The following is a 15,548-nucleotide window of genomic DNA, read 5'->3' as shown; positions in this document are numbered from 1 at the left end:
CAGCATCATTCATATCAAAAGCTGAAATATTGTAGTGTTACTTCTCTGGTATGAACCCAGGCTTCAATCCTGCAGGCTTTACTCACAGAAGTAATCCTTATTCATGAAAGAATTCTCACTGAAGTCCACAGGACTACAGGTGTGAGTGAGGACTGCTCATTTGAGTGATGCTTTACAGGGACAACCCCATAAATTTTACAGCCAAACATCCATATAAAAAAACCTGGTGTCCTGGCATTAAGAGCTGAGTCATGCTCATCTGACATTACTCAATGTCAATGGGAATTTTGCATGAGTAAGGCAAGTAGGATTTACCCCTAAGAATGTTACCTGACTGTTCAGGATGGTGCATTTGAACTGAAAAGTCATTTCACCCAAGCAGTTATCAAAGCTGCAATCTGGAGCAAGTCTCATTTAAAAAACTCACACAGTTGTTTTATTAGGGGAAGAGTGGGAAAAATACATCTAGAAAATATTCAGAGGATGAAGTTTGAAAGAAATGAAGAGGATGTGTAATTATAATAAACCATCCAGGTAAATGATACCACCAGCTAATGGTTTCATGTTTTATTCTTATTAAAAGTTCATTATCAAATTGGCACAACACACAAAAATAGATTTGTGGTAAACAATACATATTATTATTGCCAGATCATTTCATGCATACCCTTTTTAAAATCAGAATGTAACTTACATAAAGCTTTCCATTGGGCTAATCTCCAAACCACTATTACTGCAGAATGGAAAGGCTGTGCTTTCTCATGGTTCTATTCAAACACATAATGCAGGCAAAAAATATTCCCCTACTCATTCTTTAAAGTAAATTTAGAAGAATAAAATATACCTATAAACTGATGCACAAACTTTGTCTATGTTTCAGATGAGAATATTGGGCCTGGGGTTTAGAAGATAGAAATATCCTCTTTCCTATGGACCTACTCCCTGTGAAGTCAAAGGGAATTTTGTCATTGACCTCAAAAGGCGTATGATACAGCTTTGTGCTATCAGACAGATCCAAGAAGACAGCAGTGGAAACTAGGGAAGGTGTAGCAATGTGGGAGTCTATTATTTTGATGTTGCACACATTGCTGATTATCATACAGCAGGCAATCCCTAGTTACACTAATTGTAATGTTCATATAAGCAATGATTGCTGGGAGGAGCTGAGAGGGTGTATCAAAGCAAGACAAAGTGACTACAACTCATTTTTCCCCATTTGGGTTGGCTCTAGTTATGAATGCAGAAACAACTTTTCTAATTAATTGTGTAGCTGAGATCAGACTCAGGACCTTTTTATTTTAACACAGCTCACAATCGCACAAGCTGCACAGCTCAATTTTCAAACACATCATTGGAAACAATTTAACCAAATAGAAAAATATACACCTCTCACCATGGAGTAATCTACTTTTTTCTGCAAAAAGCAGGGAATCCATTGCTAGAGTTTAGTTTATTTTAAGAAATTAGTTTGAAATATTTGTTTGTACCTTTTAAAAAGTGGCAGGGGAGGGGAGACCTAAATTCTGCCTTGGGATGTGTATATGCAAAATGACCTATACAGCCAGATCCTCAGCTGGTGTAAATTGGTGAAACTCCACTGATGTCATGCCTACATATACCAGATGAGGATCTGGTTCACATACTTTAAGTAGCTGAGCACATGTACCCAAAGTCAGAATATGGCCTGTAGTCACTATCAGCCTAATTGTGATGTCACTTGATTTCCACCTATGTGAGAGCAGATTTAGGGCCCATGGTGCTGCAGTTCTCTATACAGAAAAGTCAGTGTCACTGACCTAAGTGATCAAGGTACCGTGCACTATGGGCCTGTTCCTGCAGCCATTTGGCATGTGGCACTTCCATGGATTTCAATGAGAGGCCTATGCAAGGAGCAGCTACAAGTCCATGTCAGATGTACCATATGATTGTCAGCATTATAGAATACTGCAGTAGCATGGCTACCATGGGTTTTTTTCCCCCCTATTAAGTTATCTTCTTGTTTACCCTCAGTCCCTGTTTCAAACAAGGCAGCTAACAATTTAAGTAAGTTCAGGTCTTCCAAACTCAACAAATTCCAAAACTGTCCTCAGGGACATTTGCTGGTGGGGGAGAAGTCTGACTTACAGTATGTGACAAACATACTCACTTAACTCACTGTCTTTTGCTTTGGCTGGCTGTGGTACAGAACCTGAACTCACACTCCATTAGCACTGCAGTACAGTGTGCTCTGACAATGCCACTAGAAAGCCAGTGCTATGGTTCACGGTTCTCATTTCCTCCTCATGCACAATTTTAAATAATGCAAGATAAAATCTCAACCCTGCTCCTACACATGAAGGGTAATCAGTGAAATCTCTGGGCCTGCCTCTCCACTCGCTTCACTTCAGCATTGATCTCAGCGGAGCTACAATGGCGTAAGACTGGTATAGCAGAATGGGGAATCAGGCTCTTGCTCTGGTTTCCAGGCTGAGCAGCCCTTGTGTGTGTCATGCACGGTATCTTCAAAACAGCCCTCAAGCAAGATGTTTGCTTCAAGCAAACTTTACACTGAATTGGTATAGTGATACTATGCCTATTTTTCACAAGCTGGGCAGGGAGGCAAGAGGAAATTCAACATCTCACACATAATTTGGCAGTTCACTGACCCAACGTGAGAATATTTAGTACAAAAAGTTCTTCTAGTTTAGTGCAAACATCTTTAACTGTGACATATTAAAGCAAGAAGACATTCTGTAACATTTTAAGCAGCATCGCCAAGAAAAAGCATTTTTGTGAAGTATTTTCAAAGAAACACTATCTCTACATAACGCTGAAGTATGTCAAGGCTGATTCTGAGGAGGCAACATTCTCTGATTTAAAAAATAGGAATGAAATGAGGTTGTTTTATCACTGCCAATTCCAAAAGTAACCATATGGATTTGAAAGCTATATTAATTGAGAGGACAGCATCTATCCCTATTAGTTTTTAATGACACAGGACTTTATTCATTCAATATTAGGTTCCTGGGACAGAAAAGCATGACAGGTTATAAAGAGAGACTTGAATGCAGTTGATAGCCATAAAATAGTATCTTATAAAGGGACTGGTATAGCACTAAGAGCCTTATGAGGGTGGAAGAAGTGGAAGGGCCACATTATGGCATCTGCCAGGCCACACAGAGCACCAGTCAGGGGCATGTGCTTTAAGTATACCTTTGCACTTTCTGATCCTGCTGCGGGTCTGTACAGGGGCTAGGGCTGGGTTACAGCAGTCTGGGGGCTGCTATACTTATACTAGCTGCAAACAGTCCCAAGGAGCTGAAAATGCCATCAGATACCAGGTTAGCACAGTGGCAGCTCCATCTGTCCCCAGCTATACAAACAGTGGGGAGGGGAAGTGGCTTAAGAGCATCTACACTGGCTCTTGGCTATCAGAGGATCGATCTTTCCTTGGTGGTAGCCTCCTTGGGCCAGTTACACGAGCATTATGACTGGATTCTGCTGGTGATATGGCAAAAAGGAATAGAAACGCACCAGACAGCCTGGCCTTAAATGTTCAAGACTGAGAAAATACTGGACCGGTTGGCTACAAATGTATCTCCATAAACATAATTCAGCTTCTTCCTGCATCTGCCTTGCAGCTATAAACGGTTTCAAAGCTGGAAAATAATCCTGAGGTTTCATGTAATCACTTCTTTTCCTAGGATTTTATTTTTAAGAATATATTTTTGTACTGAAACACTGCCAGCATTCGGAACACATCTGAAAAGGACACAGTCATTTCAATACTTACGTATCATATAAGTTAATAAAAACAAAGCAAGACAGGAACATTTCATATCAAGAATCAACCTGCAGTACAAACAGAGTCCAATTTACATATAAAGTCACACACCAGAAAATAACATTTAGACTCTGGTTTAAATTGGGGGTGGAGGGAAAATCAAAGCAAAGGCTAAAACTTCATTTTTAACTTGTAGTGTATGGCTGGGGCCCAATCCTTATCTCACTCCACCAGCAAAATGCCACTGACTTTGAGTTACACTAATGTAAATGAAAAGTAAGTGAGATAAAAATCAGGCTTCTAAGTTTTTAGTTCATAGGGGGCCTCATCCAAAGGCCATTGAAGTCAATAGAAGAACTCCCATTGACCCCAATAAGCTTTGGCTCAGGGCCACAGTTGGAATTTTAGCTCGTTCTCTAAGGCTTCCTGACTGAAGGCCAGAGTAGCTCAAAGTGAGGGCAAAATGAACTGCTTGACAATTGCCGTTCTGTCCTTAACACTGGATGTTCCAGTTTTGGTTGGCTTAAACCAGATTTTTATCATAAATTTAACACAGCTCTATCTGAGAGCTTTTTTTTTTTTTTTTTTTTTTTTTTTTTATGTTGTGCTACAAAAAAGGCTTCAAAATATGTGTCTTTAAAAGTTCCTATAATACACGTTTTAAAAATTGCCTAAATAAATGTTTATTTCACAGACTATAACATCTCAAAAGACTTCTTGTAGTCCATTGTGTACATCCAAGGGAAAAAAAATGTATTTAGTCCCAAAGAAGCCATGAAAAGTTACTTACTGTATTCATTCAGAGTGTAAAGCAGTTACCCTGTTTAGAGAGCTACACCTATTATTTAAGAAGCTATTTGGAAAAGTTATTCATGTGCAGTAAATGATTCAAGTGTTAATAACTTGGCTGACAACACTACTTTAAATTTCAATACCAAATTCTGCGCTGGGATCTGAGCAGAGAATTTCCCACTTAGCCTTTTGGGGATAGTTCCCATTCTGAACTGCAGAATTTAATTCTGTTCCCAAGTTTCAAAAAGCACAACTAAACTTACAAACCTTCTATTTTTTTTAAAAAATCGCTTTAGCTCAGACCTAACATTTACAGCAAAGTTATAAAGCTCCGAAAAACAGTCTATAGTGAATACACGAGCAGAACTCCTACTTCTCTGGGTATAGAGGGCACCATTAGAATGTATCTGACCGTTCAATAAGAAACATGTAGCGTTTCAATAATGATATGTTAAGTTTACCCAAAGAACCTAAGACATTTGTACATTCAAAATGCTTATACTTTGCTGTTATTAATTATCAGTAACATTGTTCATTTTTACTAAGGATACATACAATGAGTAAAAATAAATAAACTACAGGTAAGCTTCAAAAACTGTATTAATGTTACATTGTGCAAAAACTTGTAACAATCTACATTCTATGCAAATACCCTGACTAAAATATACAGGCTAAATTCTGAAGCCCTTACTCGTTTTTTGCACAGTCCTTGGGCCAACACTTCAGCTGGTGTAAATCAGCCTAATTGCACTGAAGTTAATGGAACTATGGTGATTTACATCAGCTGCAGATCTGGCCCTTATTTGGGTAGAACTCACTTAGAAATCAATGGGAATTGTGCTCAGCTAAGGATTGAAAGTTTAATTGTGACCCATTGAAGTCAGTGGGAGTTTTGCTATTGATTTAAATGGAAACAGGATCAGAACTGGATAAGGACTTCAGCATTTGGTCCTGTGTTGTGCTACTCTACTCCACTTCAGTGCAGAAACAATATTTGCAAAAGAAAACTTTTTTTTGCTGTTCAATAACTGGGTTTTAGCACTTGTTTCAGAAATTGCCTTTCTGTGAGAAGGTTAATAGCTGCTGCAACTTAAGACAAGACTGTAAATCTTTCTGAATCCATTCTAATTTGATTATCCCGCATGGAGGGACTACTCTGTATGAAGAAGAATGGCTCAGTGTCTATAAATCAACAGCTTTCTTCATTAGAATAAATATCAGTTCAATTCATCAACATATTCTTTACTGCACACAGGAAAGAAACAGTGAAGCTTGCCTATTATAGTTGTGTCCAAACACAGCTGTCACTGATCTTCCAGATAGAAGATGGCACCTGAGCCAGTTTGGAATCTACAGTTTTAACTATGTCAGCCAAGTTTAGTAAGATGAAGATCTCCATTTATCTTTATTGTGTCAATTGCTGACAACGTTTCAATACGATGGTAAAAATCAAAAAGCTGCTGTCCATCCACAAATATTCTAAAACGTGGGTGCTCACAATGTATTTCAACCTGTAAAAAATAAAATGATGAACCAGGGTCACAGTGCAACTGGAATGCTTCATTTCACAGGGCAGAAATATCACTCAGTTATTCATGACATGATAACTGTTGGCCATTTTATTACTGAAGTACCATGTACCAGTATGGGCCTAATGGCCAAATTCTGCTTTCCATTACACTTACAGATCTGGAGTTATTTCACAGAGATCACTCCAGAGGTTACTCCAGATGTACAGCCAAAAGTGGATTGGATCCCAGTCCTGTTCTGCATACAAAAGTTCCACTGACTTCAGTGGGAGTTCCCAGTTTGGAAGAATGGCAGAAACAGGCCCCAGATGCTAAGTAACATGTAATTACAGAGGGACAGATCATGCCTCCAAGATCATGTGTGCATTTCTACTCCCTTCTGTGCAGAGTGAGAAGGGCAGTTGCCTCCACAGCACTACCCCCTTCCAAGGGCTCTCTGGGTGTTGAAATTCATGATGAGCGAGAGATTAGGGACTGGTTATGCTGGAGCAGGTCGAGGATGGTATTGTGTGTGTGTGCGGGGGGGGGGCTAGGGTCAGGGAAGGAGGCACATCATCTCCCCCTACAGCCCCATGGAGACTCCTTGAAAAGGGGCTGATTCTCCACAGCCTTGTCCATGGTGACTCATCACCTTTAAGGGAATCTCTAATCTAGCTGCAGCCAGAGGGAGTCTCTAGTAGCTAAACTCCATCAGGGCCATATTGCCAGAAAGCAGGGAGGTGAGATTGCTGCGGGCACAAAGTAGGTACATATGATCCTGGCCATCATAGATCCCTGGAGATCCTCCAGGTATGGTCTAATCATGGAAGAAGTCTGCAAGGGGATCCTTGCTAAAAGTGCGTGATCTGATCCAGGGTAAATCCATGGTTATTTCCAACTACTAAACTAGAATGCGGGTGACATGGGTCTAAATCAGTGGTCCCCAAACTTTTTATCCTGCACCCTCTCCTTACACCTGTCCATGCCCCCCCCGTCCACCTCCCAGCTGCGGCATGGTTGGGAGCTGCAGCTGGGAGTGGGGCCACAGTCGGGGAGCTATGGTTGGGACCAAGGGCTGCGGCTGGGAGAGGGGCCACGGTCGGGGGGCTGTGGTCGGGCAGCCGAGGCTGGGGAGTGGCGGCTGGGGGCTGATGCTGGGAGCGAGGCCAGAGCACTGTGGCCAGGCACTGAGGCTGCAGCTGGGCTGGGAACCGGGGGTCGATGCTGCAGCCAGGCCCACAGCAGAGCTTGGGGCAGAGCAGGGCTGGGTGGCACTCCCTCCTCACCCCGGTGGGGGCTGACCCGGGTCCGGCCATGCCCCCCCCACCCGTTCCTCCGTGCCCCTTTAGGGGGGTGCGCCCCACAGTTTGGGGACCTCTGGTTTAAATGGTGCTTTCAGATCCTAGTGCTCAACTCCCATTGACTTCAATGGGTGTTATGTGTAAGTATCCACAGGTGGAATTTAGTCCATGATAAATAGCATTGGACCATGTAGAATTTTTGTTCAGTCTTGACACTGCTGCAGATCTGTTTTCCAGACTACCCTGGATAATCCTAGGATGGTACATGGCCTCCTTTTCTTTTAATTGAATTGAGCCATAAGTAACAAGCAGGAGAATCTAAGAATTACTTTAATTTATTTACTGAGGGCATGATTTTTAAAGGGACAAAGGGCAAATAGGCACCCAACTCTTACTGAAAGTCAGCTGGGTACCTAAATCTCATTTGTGCCATTGACACAATCTCTCTCTGAAGTATCTATGCTATTAGTGGCCTGTAATATAAATCATTATTAATGGGACATATAACATGCTTCAGATAATGTATTTGTCTATCTAGTCAAAGGGCCCATCCCTGATCCCACTGAAGTCAACAACAAAATTCTCATTAATTTCAGCTCAAGCTGGATCAGGCCCCAAGTCCTTTCAGGTACATTCCAACATACTCTTACAATAGTTGCCAGTTTTGATGGGACAGTTGGTGGGAGCAAGCAAACCACCCTCAGGCTTTCTGGGGCTTTGTGCAAAATCAGATGGGCACACTTTCATAACTCACCCTGTGTGGAAACCTGTTAGCTTTTTGGGTTGGGGAATGATTATCTTGGGGGCAGGGTGCGTTAAGAGGGTTTGGCAGCTGGTCAGAGAGTTGGCATTTGTTATGAGGGTCAGAAAGGTTTTATTACAGGGAAGGGAGTGAGGCTTTTCCTGGGTTAGCTGTATGGAGAAGGTAGCCTGCCTTTCTTCTCCCTGCACTTTGAGGTTGCTGAGAGCAAGACCCTGGGCAGAGACACCCTTTGTTGGCCCAGATTAGCAAAGATATCTTCTTATAGAAATGAGAGATGGGGAAAGTTTATTAGGTCAATCCAGTGCATCTCCCTGCCCCTGCAGGATTGTTCCTGAAATATAATTTTCAAACTGCTACATTTGACTTACATTGTGTAAGACTTTTTTTTTAACTCCAAGGTCCAGAATTACTAATGATATTTTTTAATCTATTGACACAATAGGCCAATGTAAATCCTGGAGTACCTCCATTGGAGACAACAGTTATAACAAGGCTGAATAAGGCCCTCATTAACTATACAAATTACAAACACTATCTCCGCTATGATTTTATAGCCTATATGAATGGAAGGGAAAATATTCTATAGCTGCAAGTATCAGCATATGCATGAATACACACAACTTTTGATCAGTACTTTAATGCTTTTGGATCTGTTAGTTGTTATCTCAACAGAAGAAATGCTTGTACCTTAATGTGATTTCTCAACATGCACACAAAAATGTGCTGCTCTATCAAATCAAGTAACACCTTGTCAAACATGATGTATATTCTTCTGCTGTTGGTACTCACCCTAAATGGCTGGTTTGGAATAAATGGAAAGTAAGGAAGTGATGATTGTTCTTCGCCCCATTCGCCAGATACACAAGAGTTTCTGAGGAACTGTTTGTCTGTAAATACCGCTTTCAGTTCAATGGCTACATCTGCAGGAGGATCTTCTGATTCCCCACATGTCAGACTGATATCAAAGCTGAAACAGGAACAAAACTGCTCTCACTGGGCAAGAAAGAAGCAAACAAATCCAAAATGCAGCACGCCTGATTTCTAATCTTATTCAACAAGCAAATCTGAACTGGTAATGGGAAATGGCTCATCCCAAAAGTTGACAAAGGGATAATGACACAGCATCTATTCTGCTCTTATACTGTTCTCTAAATTGTGTGCTCCTTTACTACAAGTGAAACGTTGGGAAAAAATGATCCTTTTAAGAAATGCCCCATCTATGAGTCAAAGGAGAAATCAGCACTCTATGTTTATAATCTCTGATTAAAAATAGCTGTCTTCAGAAATGATGGATGTTTTTCAGGCACATTCTTGTCATGGGAATGTGGTACTTTCTGGGAGCTTTCCGCTGGGAAAATGCAGACAGGACTGGAGCAGCCTGGCCAAAGAGAAGCAAGCTTTGCCTCTGTGTTATTACCTCTCCGGGTTGAGATCCACGATGCCCATAACTAAGACCTTCTTTCCCGGCCTCATTCCTCCTTTGATGTGTCCACAAAATGGGACCATCTGGAAAAAAACAGCAGGGAATCAGAGGGAGTAACCCTCGATCTGGAAAGAGACTGGGCCAAATCCAGACCACAAGCACAATTATAGGAGAGGGAGGGATAGCAAGTCAAAATCATTTACCAGCCGTGGGAAATACATATCTGGTTGCACTGGGGATCCCAAGGAGTTGTTTAAATGCCCGTCCTCTATTTTCTAAAGACAAAATAAACACACAGTGAGTCAGAGAAACCATCGCTCCTTCTGAGCGTTTAATACCGAGCCTGCCTGTGATTGGGAAGGTCTGCAGCAAATAACGTCTTGGGGAGGTCGCTGCAGCTCGCCAATTTAATTTCAAGTCACCACCTCGACATTGTCCCTGTTCGCAACTCCTTAGCAAAACAAAGGGGGTTTCCTGCTCCGATGGTGCTTCCCTTAACTTCCCAGCCAGGCACAAATCACAAGCCAGGTGTCAAGATTTAGCCAGATGTGCACACGGCATGTCCCCCGAGCCCTCTCCCTGCCCCTACAAAAGACCAGCTGCAAAGGCGTTCACACACAGACCAGTATCTTTCACCTGAAGGGCCGGGGGGGGGGGTTCGCACAAGGGAGTGGCTTACCTTCCCGCCAGCCCCCCCCCCCCCCCCATTCAGCACAGCATCCTCCCCGCCGCCGCATCCTGCCGGCCCACCACAAACCCCCCAACCGCAGCCAGCCTGGCGGATCCGCGGGGCTTTGCTGCGCCGGCCCGGCCCCTGGCGCTGCGAACAGGTATTCTGGAGAGAGGCGCCCGCCGCCCGCGCCCTGGGCGGCGCTAGACGCCCGGCAGCTCGGTCCCGGTCCCAGTCCCAAAGGCAGGGGGGCAGAGCAGTGCCCGGAGCCCTTGCACCGGCAGCCGCCGGGAGGAGCGGGCCACTTACCAGCGCGTCCCGCTCTACCACCGATCCCGCCATCTTGTGGAAGCGGTGCCGCTGGGACGGCTCCGGCTGTGCAGGGCTGGAGCGGCGGGATCAGCCAGGGGGGCGGGAGCGGGTCGCGGCAGGTCAGAGCCCGGCTCAGTGGAGCTGCTCCGCGCTGGGCCTCGAGAAGGGGCGGGGGCTCGGCGCTGTCCGCTCGGCTGGTGCCAGGCGCTCCTGCAAACCCCACCGGTTCGCCCGCACCCGGGCAGGCAGGAGCCGCTGGGCTGGGGCCGCCGCAAGAGGGGACTGTCTGGGGGAGGTGGCAGCGAGGGCTGCGCCGCCTCGCCAGGCAGGCAGCATATAAAGCCCTGCCCCGGCCGCGGGGCAGCCCAGCGCGGGGCCGGGGCGCAGCAGCGGGGTGGGGACTCGGCGAGGTTGTTGCAGCCTGTTCCGCGGGTTGCCAGTCGCCTTGCAGCTGTTTTGACGCAGAAAGCCGGGGAGAGGAGGGCGGCGGGCGGGCGGCAGCCAGGGACAACGCCGCCCGCAGAGAAGGGAGGGGAGGCGGCCAGCGCCAGGCTCCGGGGGCGGTGATTCAGAGGCCTCCCGCCCAGGATGAGGGTCCTATGGGCGGGGGAGGCTGGCTCTGGGTTCAGCTCATGTCAGAGAGGGGCCGATTCTTGCCAACACTGGATTTATTTCACAGGCTCCGGCATTCAGGGAGGGGGATTTGACTTGGGGCCCGCCCCCACACACCTCCTTTGTCACCTGGGCTCTTTCCAAACCAGGACTCCCCCGTCCCCCAGTCCAAACACTCTCAGCCCTGCTATGCTTGACCTCTCCGCCTAGCTCTGGATCAGGAGTTTGCAAAGAGACCCTGTGTTTACAATGGACCAAATCAAAACCCTCCCGATCCAAACGCCCCTCAAACTTTCAGGGTCTTGAAAGCAGGGATTCAGATGTTGTGGCTTCTGCCCTGGCTAAACAGTCATTAAGATCTCTGCACCTTCCCGCTGGAGACCCAGCTCTGCTTCCATCATATTCCCTGCTGCCATGAGTTCTCTGCGCAAGAGGGAATCCAAGATCCAGCTTTACATCTATGGGACCCCAAGTTTCCAGAAAAGATTGAACCTGAGCCAGGAGTTGACCCCTCTCTGTTCCCCCGGGGAAAGAGGTTCTGGTGACCAGCTGTTTGTTCTCTGTGTGGTCATATTGCTGGAGGAGGAGATAGGTTTCCTCCCTAGTTGTAGAGCTTCAAAGAGAGCAAGACCCCACGTGCTTGTTTCTTTCTTGCTTGCTTTGCTTGTACTTGGCGCTGGGCCCTGAATCAGTTCCCAAGCTGTCAGGGCAGGGGGATTTGAAGGTGAGGTCTCTGAAAATCAGGAGCAGTTGAGCTGCAGAAGGCCTTTTGTTTTGCTTGAACAGTCTGATTAATTGTATTTTTAAATTGTTGGCATCACTATTGGGTGGCTTGGGGTAGGGAAAGAAAGGAGGCTAATAGAGCCATCAAAAACTTGTAATGATCCCACTCCCTGCCCATGGGCAGAATCCTGGACCTCTACCTATATGACTAGGCAGAAAGGGATGTGTAGTGGAGATCACAGAGACGTCCCTGCCTTCTTCACCTTCTCACATTTTTTACACCAATCTTGCTTCCATTAAAGTCAGAGTTTAAGCCATTGAGTTTAGTGAGAGTAGGAACTGGCTCTGACAGGGCTGCAGGTAGGTGTATTATTGTTAGGCCTTTTTCTGATCCAGGTTTACATTTATTTTGTTTATTTTCTTTGATACTGATTTTTGGGGGGTGGTATTTTTCTGTCTTGATTCAAAATTATTCTGAGACCCAATGTGCCTTTGTATAGATGCATTCCTGCAAAACAAATGTTATTCCTATTGCTACTTTCATTTACATTTTACAGTCAAGGGCTTTAAGTAATTTAATATATTAAGGGCCTGATCTTTTTCAGAGATCTTTCTTCCTGAGGCAAAACTCCCATTGAATGGTAATAAGATTTGCAGGATCAGGCCCTCAGTATGTATTTGATACCATAAAGTATTAGGTAATATACTAGTCTCTTGCCCATGTCATATATATATATATATATATATATATATATATATATGTCATATATATATATATATCAAGTGCCTTGAAATCCTCCCAACAAACATTATAATGACATAAGCTAATTGAGTGACTCAATGGGGCATTTATTGCTCATTACAGAGGCAAAACCTAGCTAATACCTACTCACATGGAGAGTTCTTGCTTACAGAATGTGGTGCTATAAGGGGAATCCTTGCTCCACAAAATAAAATCTCTTGGACCCATTCTGCTCTGTTACGCAAGTGAAAATCTGCTGAAGTCAAGGAGACTTTAATGGCGCTGCACCCGTGTGAATGACAGAGTTACAAAGCCACCTCTGACTAAGGAAATCACAGCTGGTAGTGTCTTGAATTCACTATATATATCACAGAATGATTGATTTTTCTAGTTGTGACAGTGCAGTAACTGCATTATTCATGAACGCTGTTCTACTGGGATTTAAAGAGGTCCCCCTCGCCTTCCCCACGAGGATTTGGTGACATGAATGTGGACAGATGAACATCATTTCTGCAGGGACCATAATGAACAGTGTGGTATAGTGGACTGAGCGTGGGACTTTTTCCTGTACCATTCAGGTTCTTACGTCACTCTCGTTATCATGGTCACAGAGGGTCTGACTTGGAGTCAGGAGACCTGATTTCTGATTCTGACTGTGCTGCATGACCTTGGGCAAGTCACTTCACTTCTCTAGCCTCAGTTTTCCCATTTATAAAACTGGGTTGATAACATTTACCCCCTCCCCTGCTCACAGAGCTGTAATGAAGATCAATTAGTTACAGTTTGTGAAGTGCTGTGTGAGTGCTAAGTTGTAATGTTATTTGGGTTTTAGATACCATAGTGATAGACACCTGGGAAATACCTAAAGTGGCTTGATAATAATATTCACTCTGACTAAATCTTCATGCACATCAGGGTATCAAGATTCTATTGGGAACAAACTAGTCTTGAGCAAATATTAAATTATTGGACCAAATTTTCAATAATGGTTGATGATTTGGGCGTGCCATGCTTTTCTTTCCAAATGCCCAGTTTCAGACATCTTGATTTTAAAACATCCTTAGTGCCTGCAGTTCCATTTGAAGTCAACAGCAAGCACTTAGCACTTCTGAACATCATACTCAAGTTTTCCGAAGTGGGGTTGGGGTAAAGATTGGGGTAAAGAATCAGGAAGTAATAACTGGCCAACCAGATCTCAGTGCAGGAGTAAATCTGGGCCAGTTTGTTCAGCTATGCACATTCACAGCTTGGAAAAACGCTTTCCTCAAATCATGCTAGGAACCTGAACTCATAAACAGTTCAGTAACATGATACATTCATACATTAAAAATCATTGGCTTTGTGGTAAGTTTAGTACATTTGAATAATCATAAGATAATCACAAAGAGGATTTTCTAAGTAGGAGGTAGTTTTATGGTTTTGTCAGTCCATATATGACGCCAGTCTCTGCTCTCGGTTATGCTGATGCAGCCGCATTGACTCCATTTGGGTTTGTACCAGTCTAACTAAGAGCAGAATTTGCTCTGAGGGTTTTAATTTTGTTTAATGGAGCAGGAACTCCCATTCGGTATTACACTGTGCACGAGGCGCTCTTTCTGTGAAATATTTCACCACCTTCCATCTTGCCCCCATTGGAGAGGGGAGACCCTTTTGAAAAAGATTCTAGATAGCTGACTTAAAATCATGTGGGCAAATCCTTCAGGCCGAACTTTGAAAGGGGTCAGCTCTAGTAGGGACTGTGGACATTATTACAACTTTCAAAAAAAAATTAAACTCACTTTTTCATTGCTGAATAATTAAATAATAAAACTCGGCCTTCTAGCTTCTTTGCACTACATTTGTTTTGGCTTGTTTACAGAAGCTAGAATAAATGCAGCATTTGTTCTCTCAGGCCTGGAAGGATTGGTTTAAACAACGTGCACTGTGAGGTGGTAATTAAGGAGCAAATTCCCTATATTTTTAGGCAGAAGGACTTGACAGTCTGTGCTTTTTGCTTTCCAGCCCACATTCTCCTCCTCCTCCCCTACATAGTGGCCCATGAGAATTTTGAAAGGCATGTTTCATGCTACGCACAGGCCCAGACTGGGACAGTGCCAGATGAGGGAGCCACACAAAAAACCTCATCCCCTTGTGCCACTTGGCAGCGGCCTCCCACAAGAGTAGGGACTGTTCACCCCTGATCCTCGGAGGAGCAAGACACCAGAGGGAGCAGGGAGGAGGCAGCATTCTGGCCTAGCCTCACTCTCCACACTAGCCCTTGGAGCTGGCACACCTGGGGAGCTCTTGGCTCCAGGCTTGTGCTCCACTTGTGCACACAAAGAAGCCCTACAGAGAGTGCGGTTGCTTGAGACATATCCTCCCCGCAGCTTGTCCTGAGATCAGGTAGCTCCCCCTCTGCACATGTCTGTGGCATAGATGCTGCAATCTAGCCTACACTGTTCTTCAGTAAAGAGAATTCTGAGCCAAGTCTGCTCACCTTACATGAGCATTAACTCCTCTGGGGAAAAGGGCCCTGACCAGATACATGAGGACTGACCCTTGTGCCTGTGTGTAGCCCCACAGGAATCAGTGAAGCTCTGGACAGACACAAGGGTCTGACCTAGGGTTGATAACTTTCTAATTCTGAAAAAGGGACCCTCCTGCTCTGCCTCTTTCCTTGAGGCCCCCCCGCTCTGCTTCTTCCCTCAAGGCTCTGCCCCTACTCACTCCTTTTCTCCTCTTCCCCCCTGTAGTTTGCTGCTCTCCCCTTCTCCTTCTTCATCCTCCCTCTGCTCTGGGACTGGGCTGGGAGCTGCAACCTGACTCGGGAGCCTGCCTGTCTGTGAGATGCAGGTAGGAGGTGGCCCCGGCTGAGCAGGGGCTAGCGTGAGTTGATGACCCGGTGCCTCCTCCTGCCACTAGACTTTTGGTGTCCAGTCATTACATCTGACTGGAGACTG

The 15,548-nt window shown here is 44.8% G+C and overlaps 1 protein-coding gene across 1 annotated transcript; it reads right to left on the bottom strand.

The window, feature by feature from the left end:
• Nucleotides 1-552: 552 nt before the first annotated feature.
• On the bottom strand, nt 553-11,046 carry LGALSL (galectin like). Its single transcript, XM_067565245.1, is given in 8 exon segments — nt 553-6,066; nt 8,917-9,094; nt 9,545-9,633; nt 9,754-9,825; nt 10,530-10,597; nt 10,600-10,699; nt 10,702-10,797; nt 10,800-11,046. Coding segments are annotated over 8 exon segments (816 nt in total). The 5' UTR covers nt 10,869-11,046; the 3' UTR covers nt 553-5,922.
• Nucleotides 11,047-15,548: the final 4,502 nt, after the last annotated feature.

This window comes from Emydura macquarii, unplaced genomic scaffold (genome assembly GCF_026122565.2).
Source record: "Emydura macquarii macquarii isolate MOO-44397 ecotype Brisbane River unplaced genomic scaffold, CSIRO-AGI_Emac_v2 contig_2676, whole genome shotgun sequence".
Taxonomy (NCBI): Eukaryota; Metazoa; Chordata; order Testudines; family Chelidae; genus Emydura; species Emydura macquarii.
Note: the sequence above shows the minus strand (reverse complement) of the source record. Positions and strands in the feature narration are given on the sequence as shown.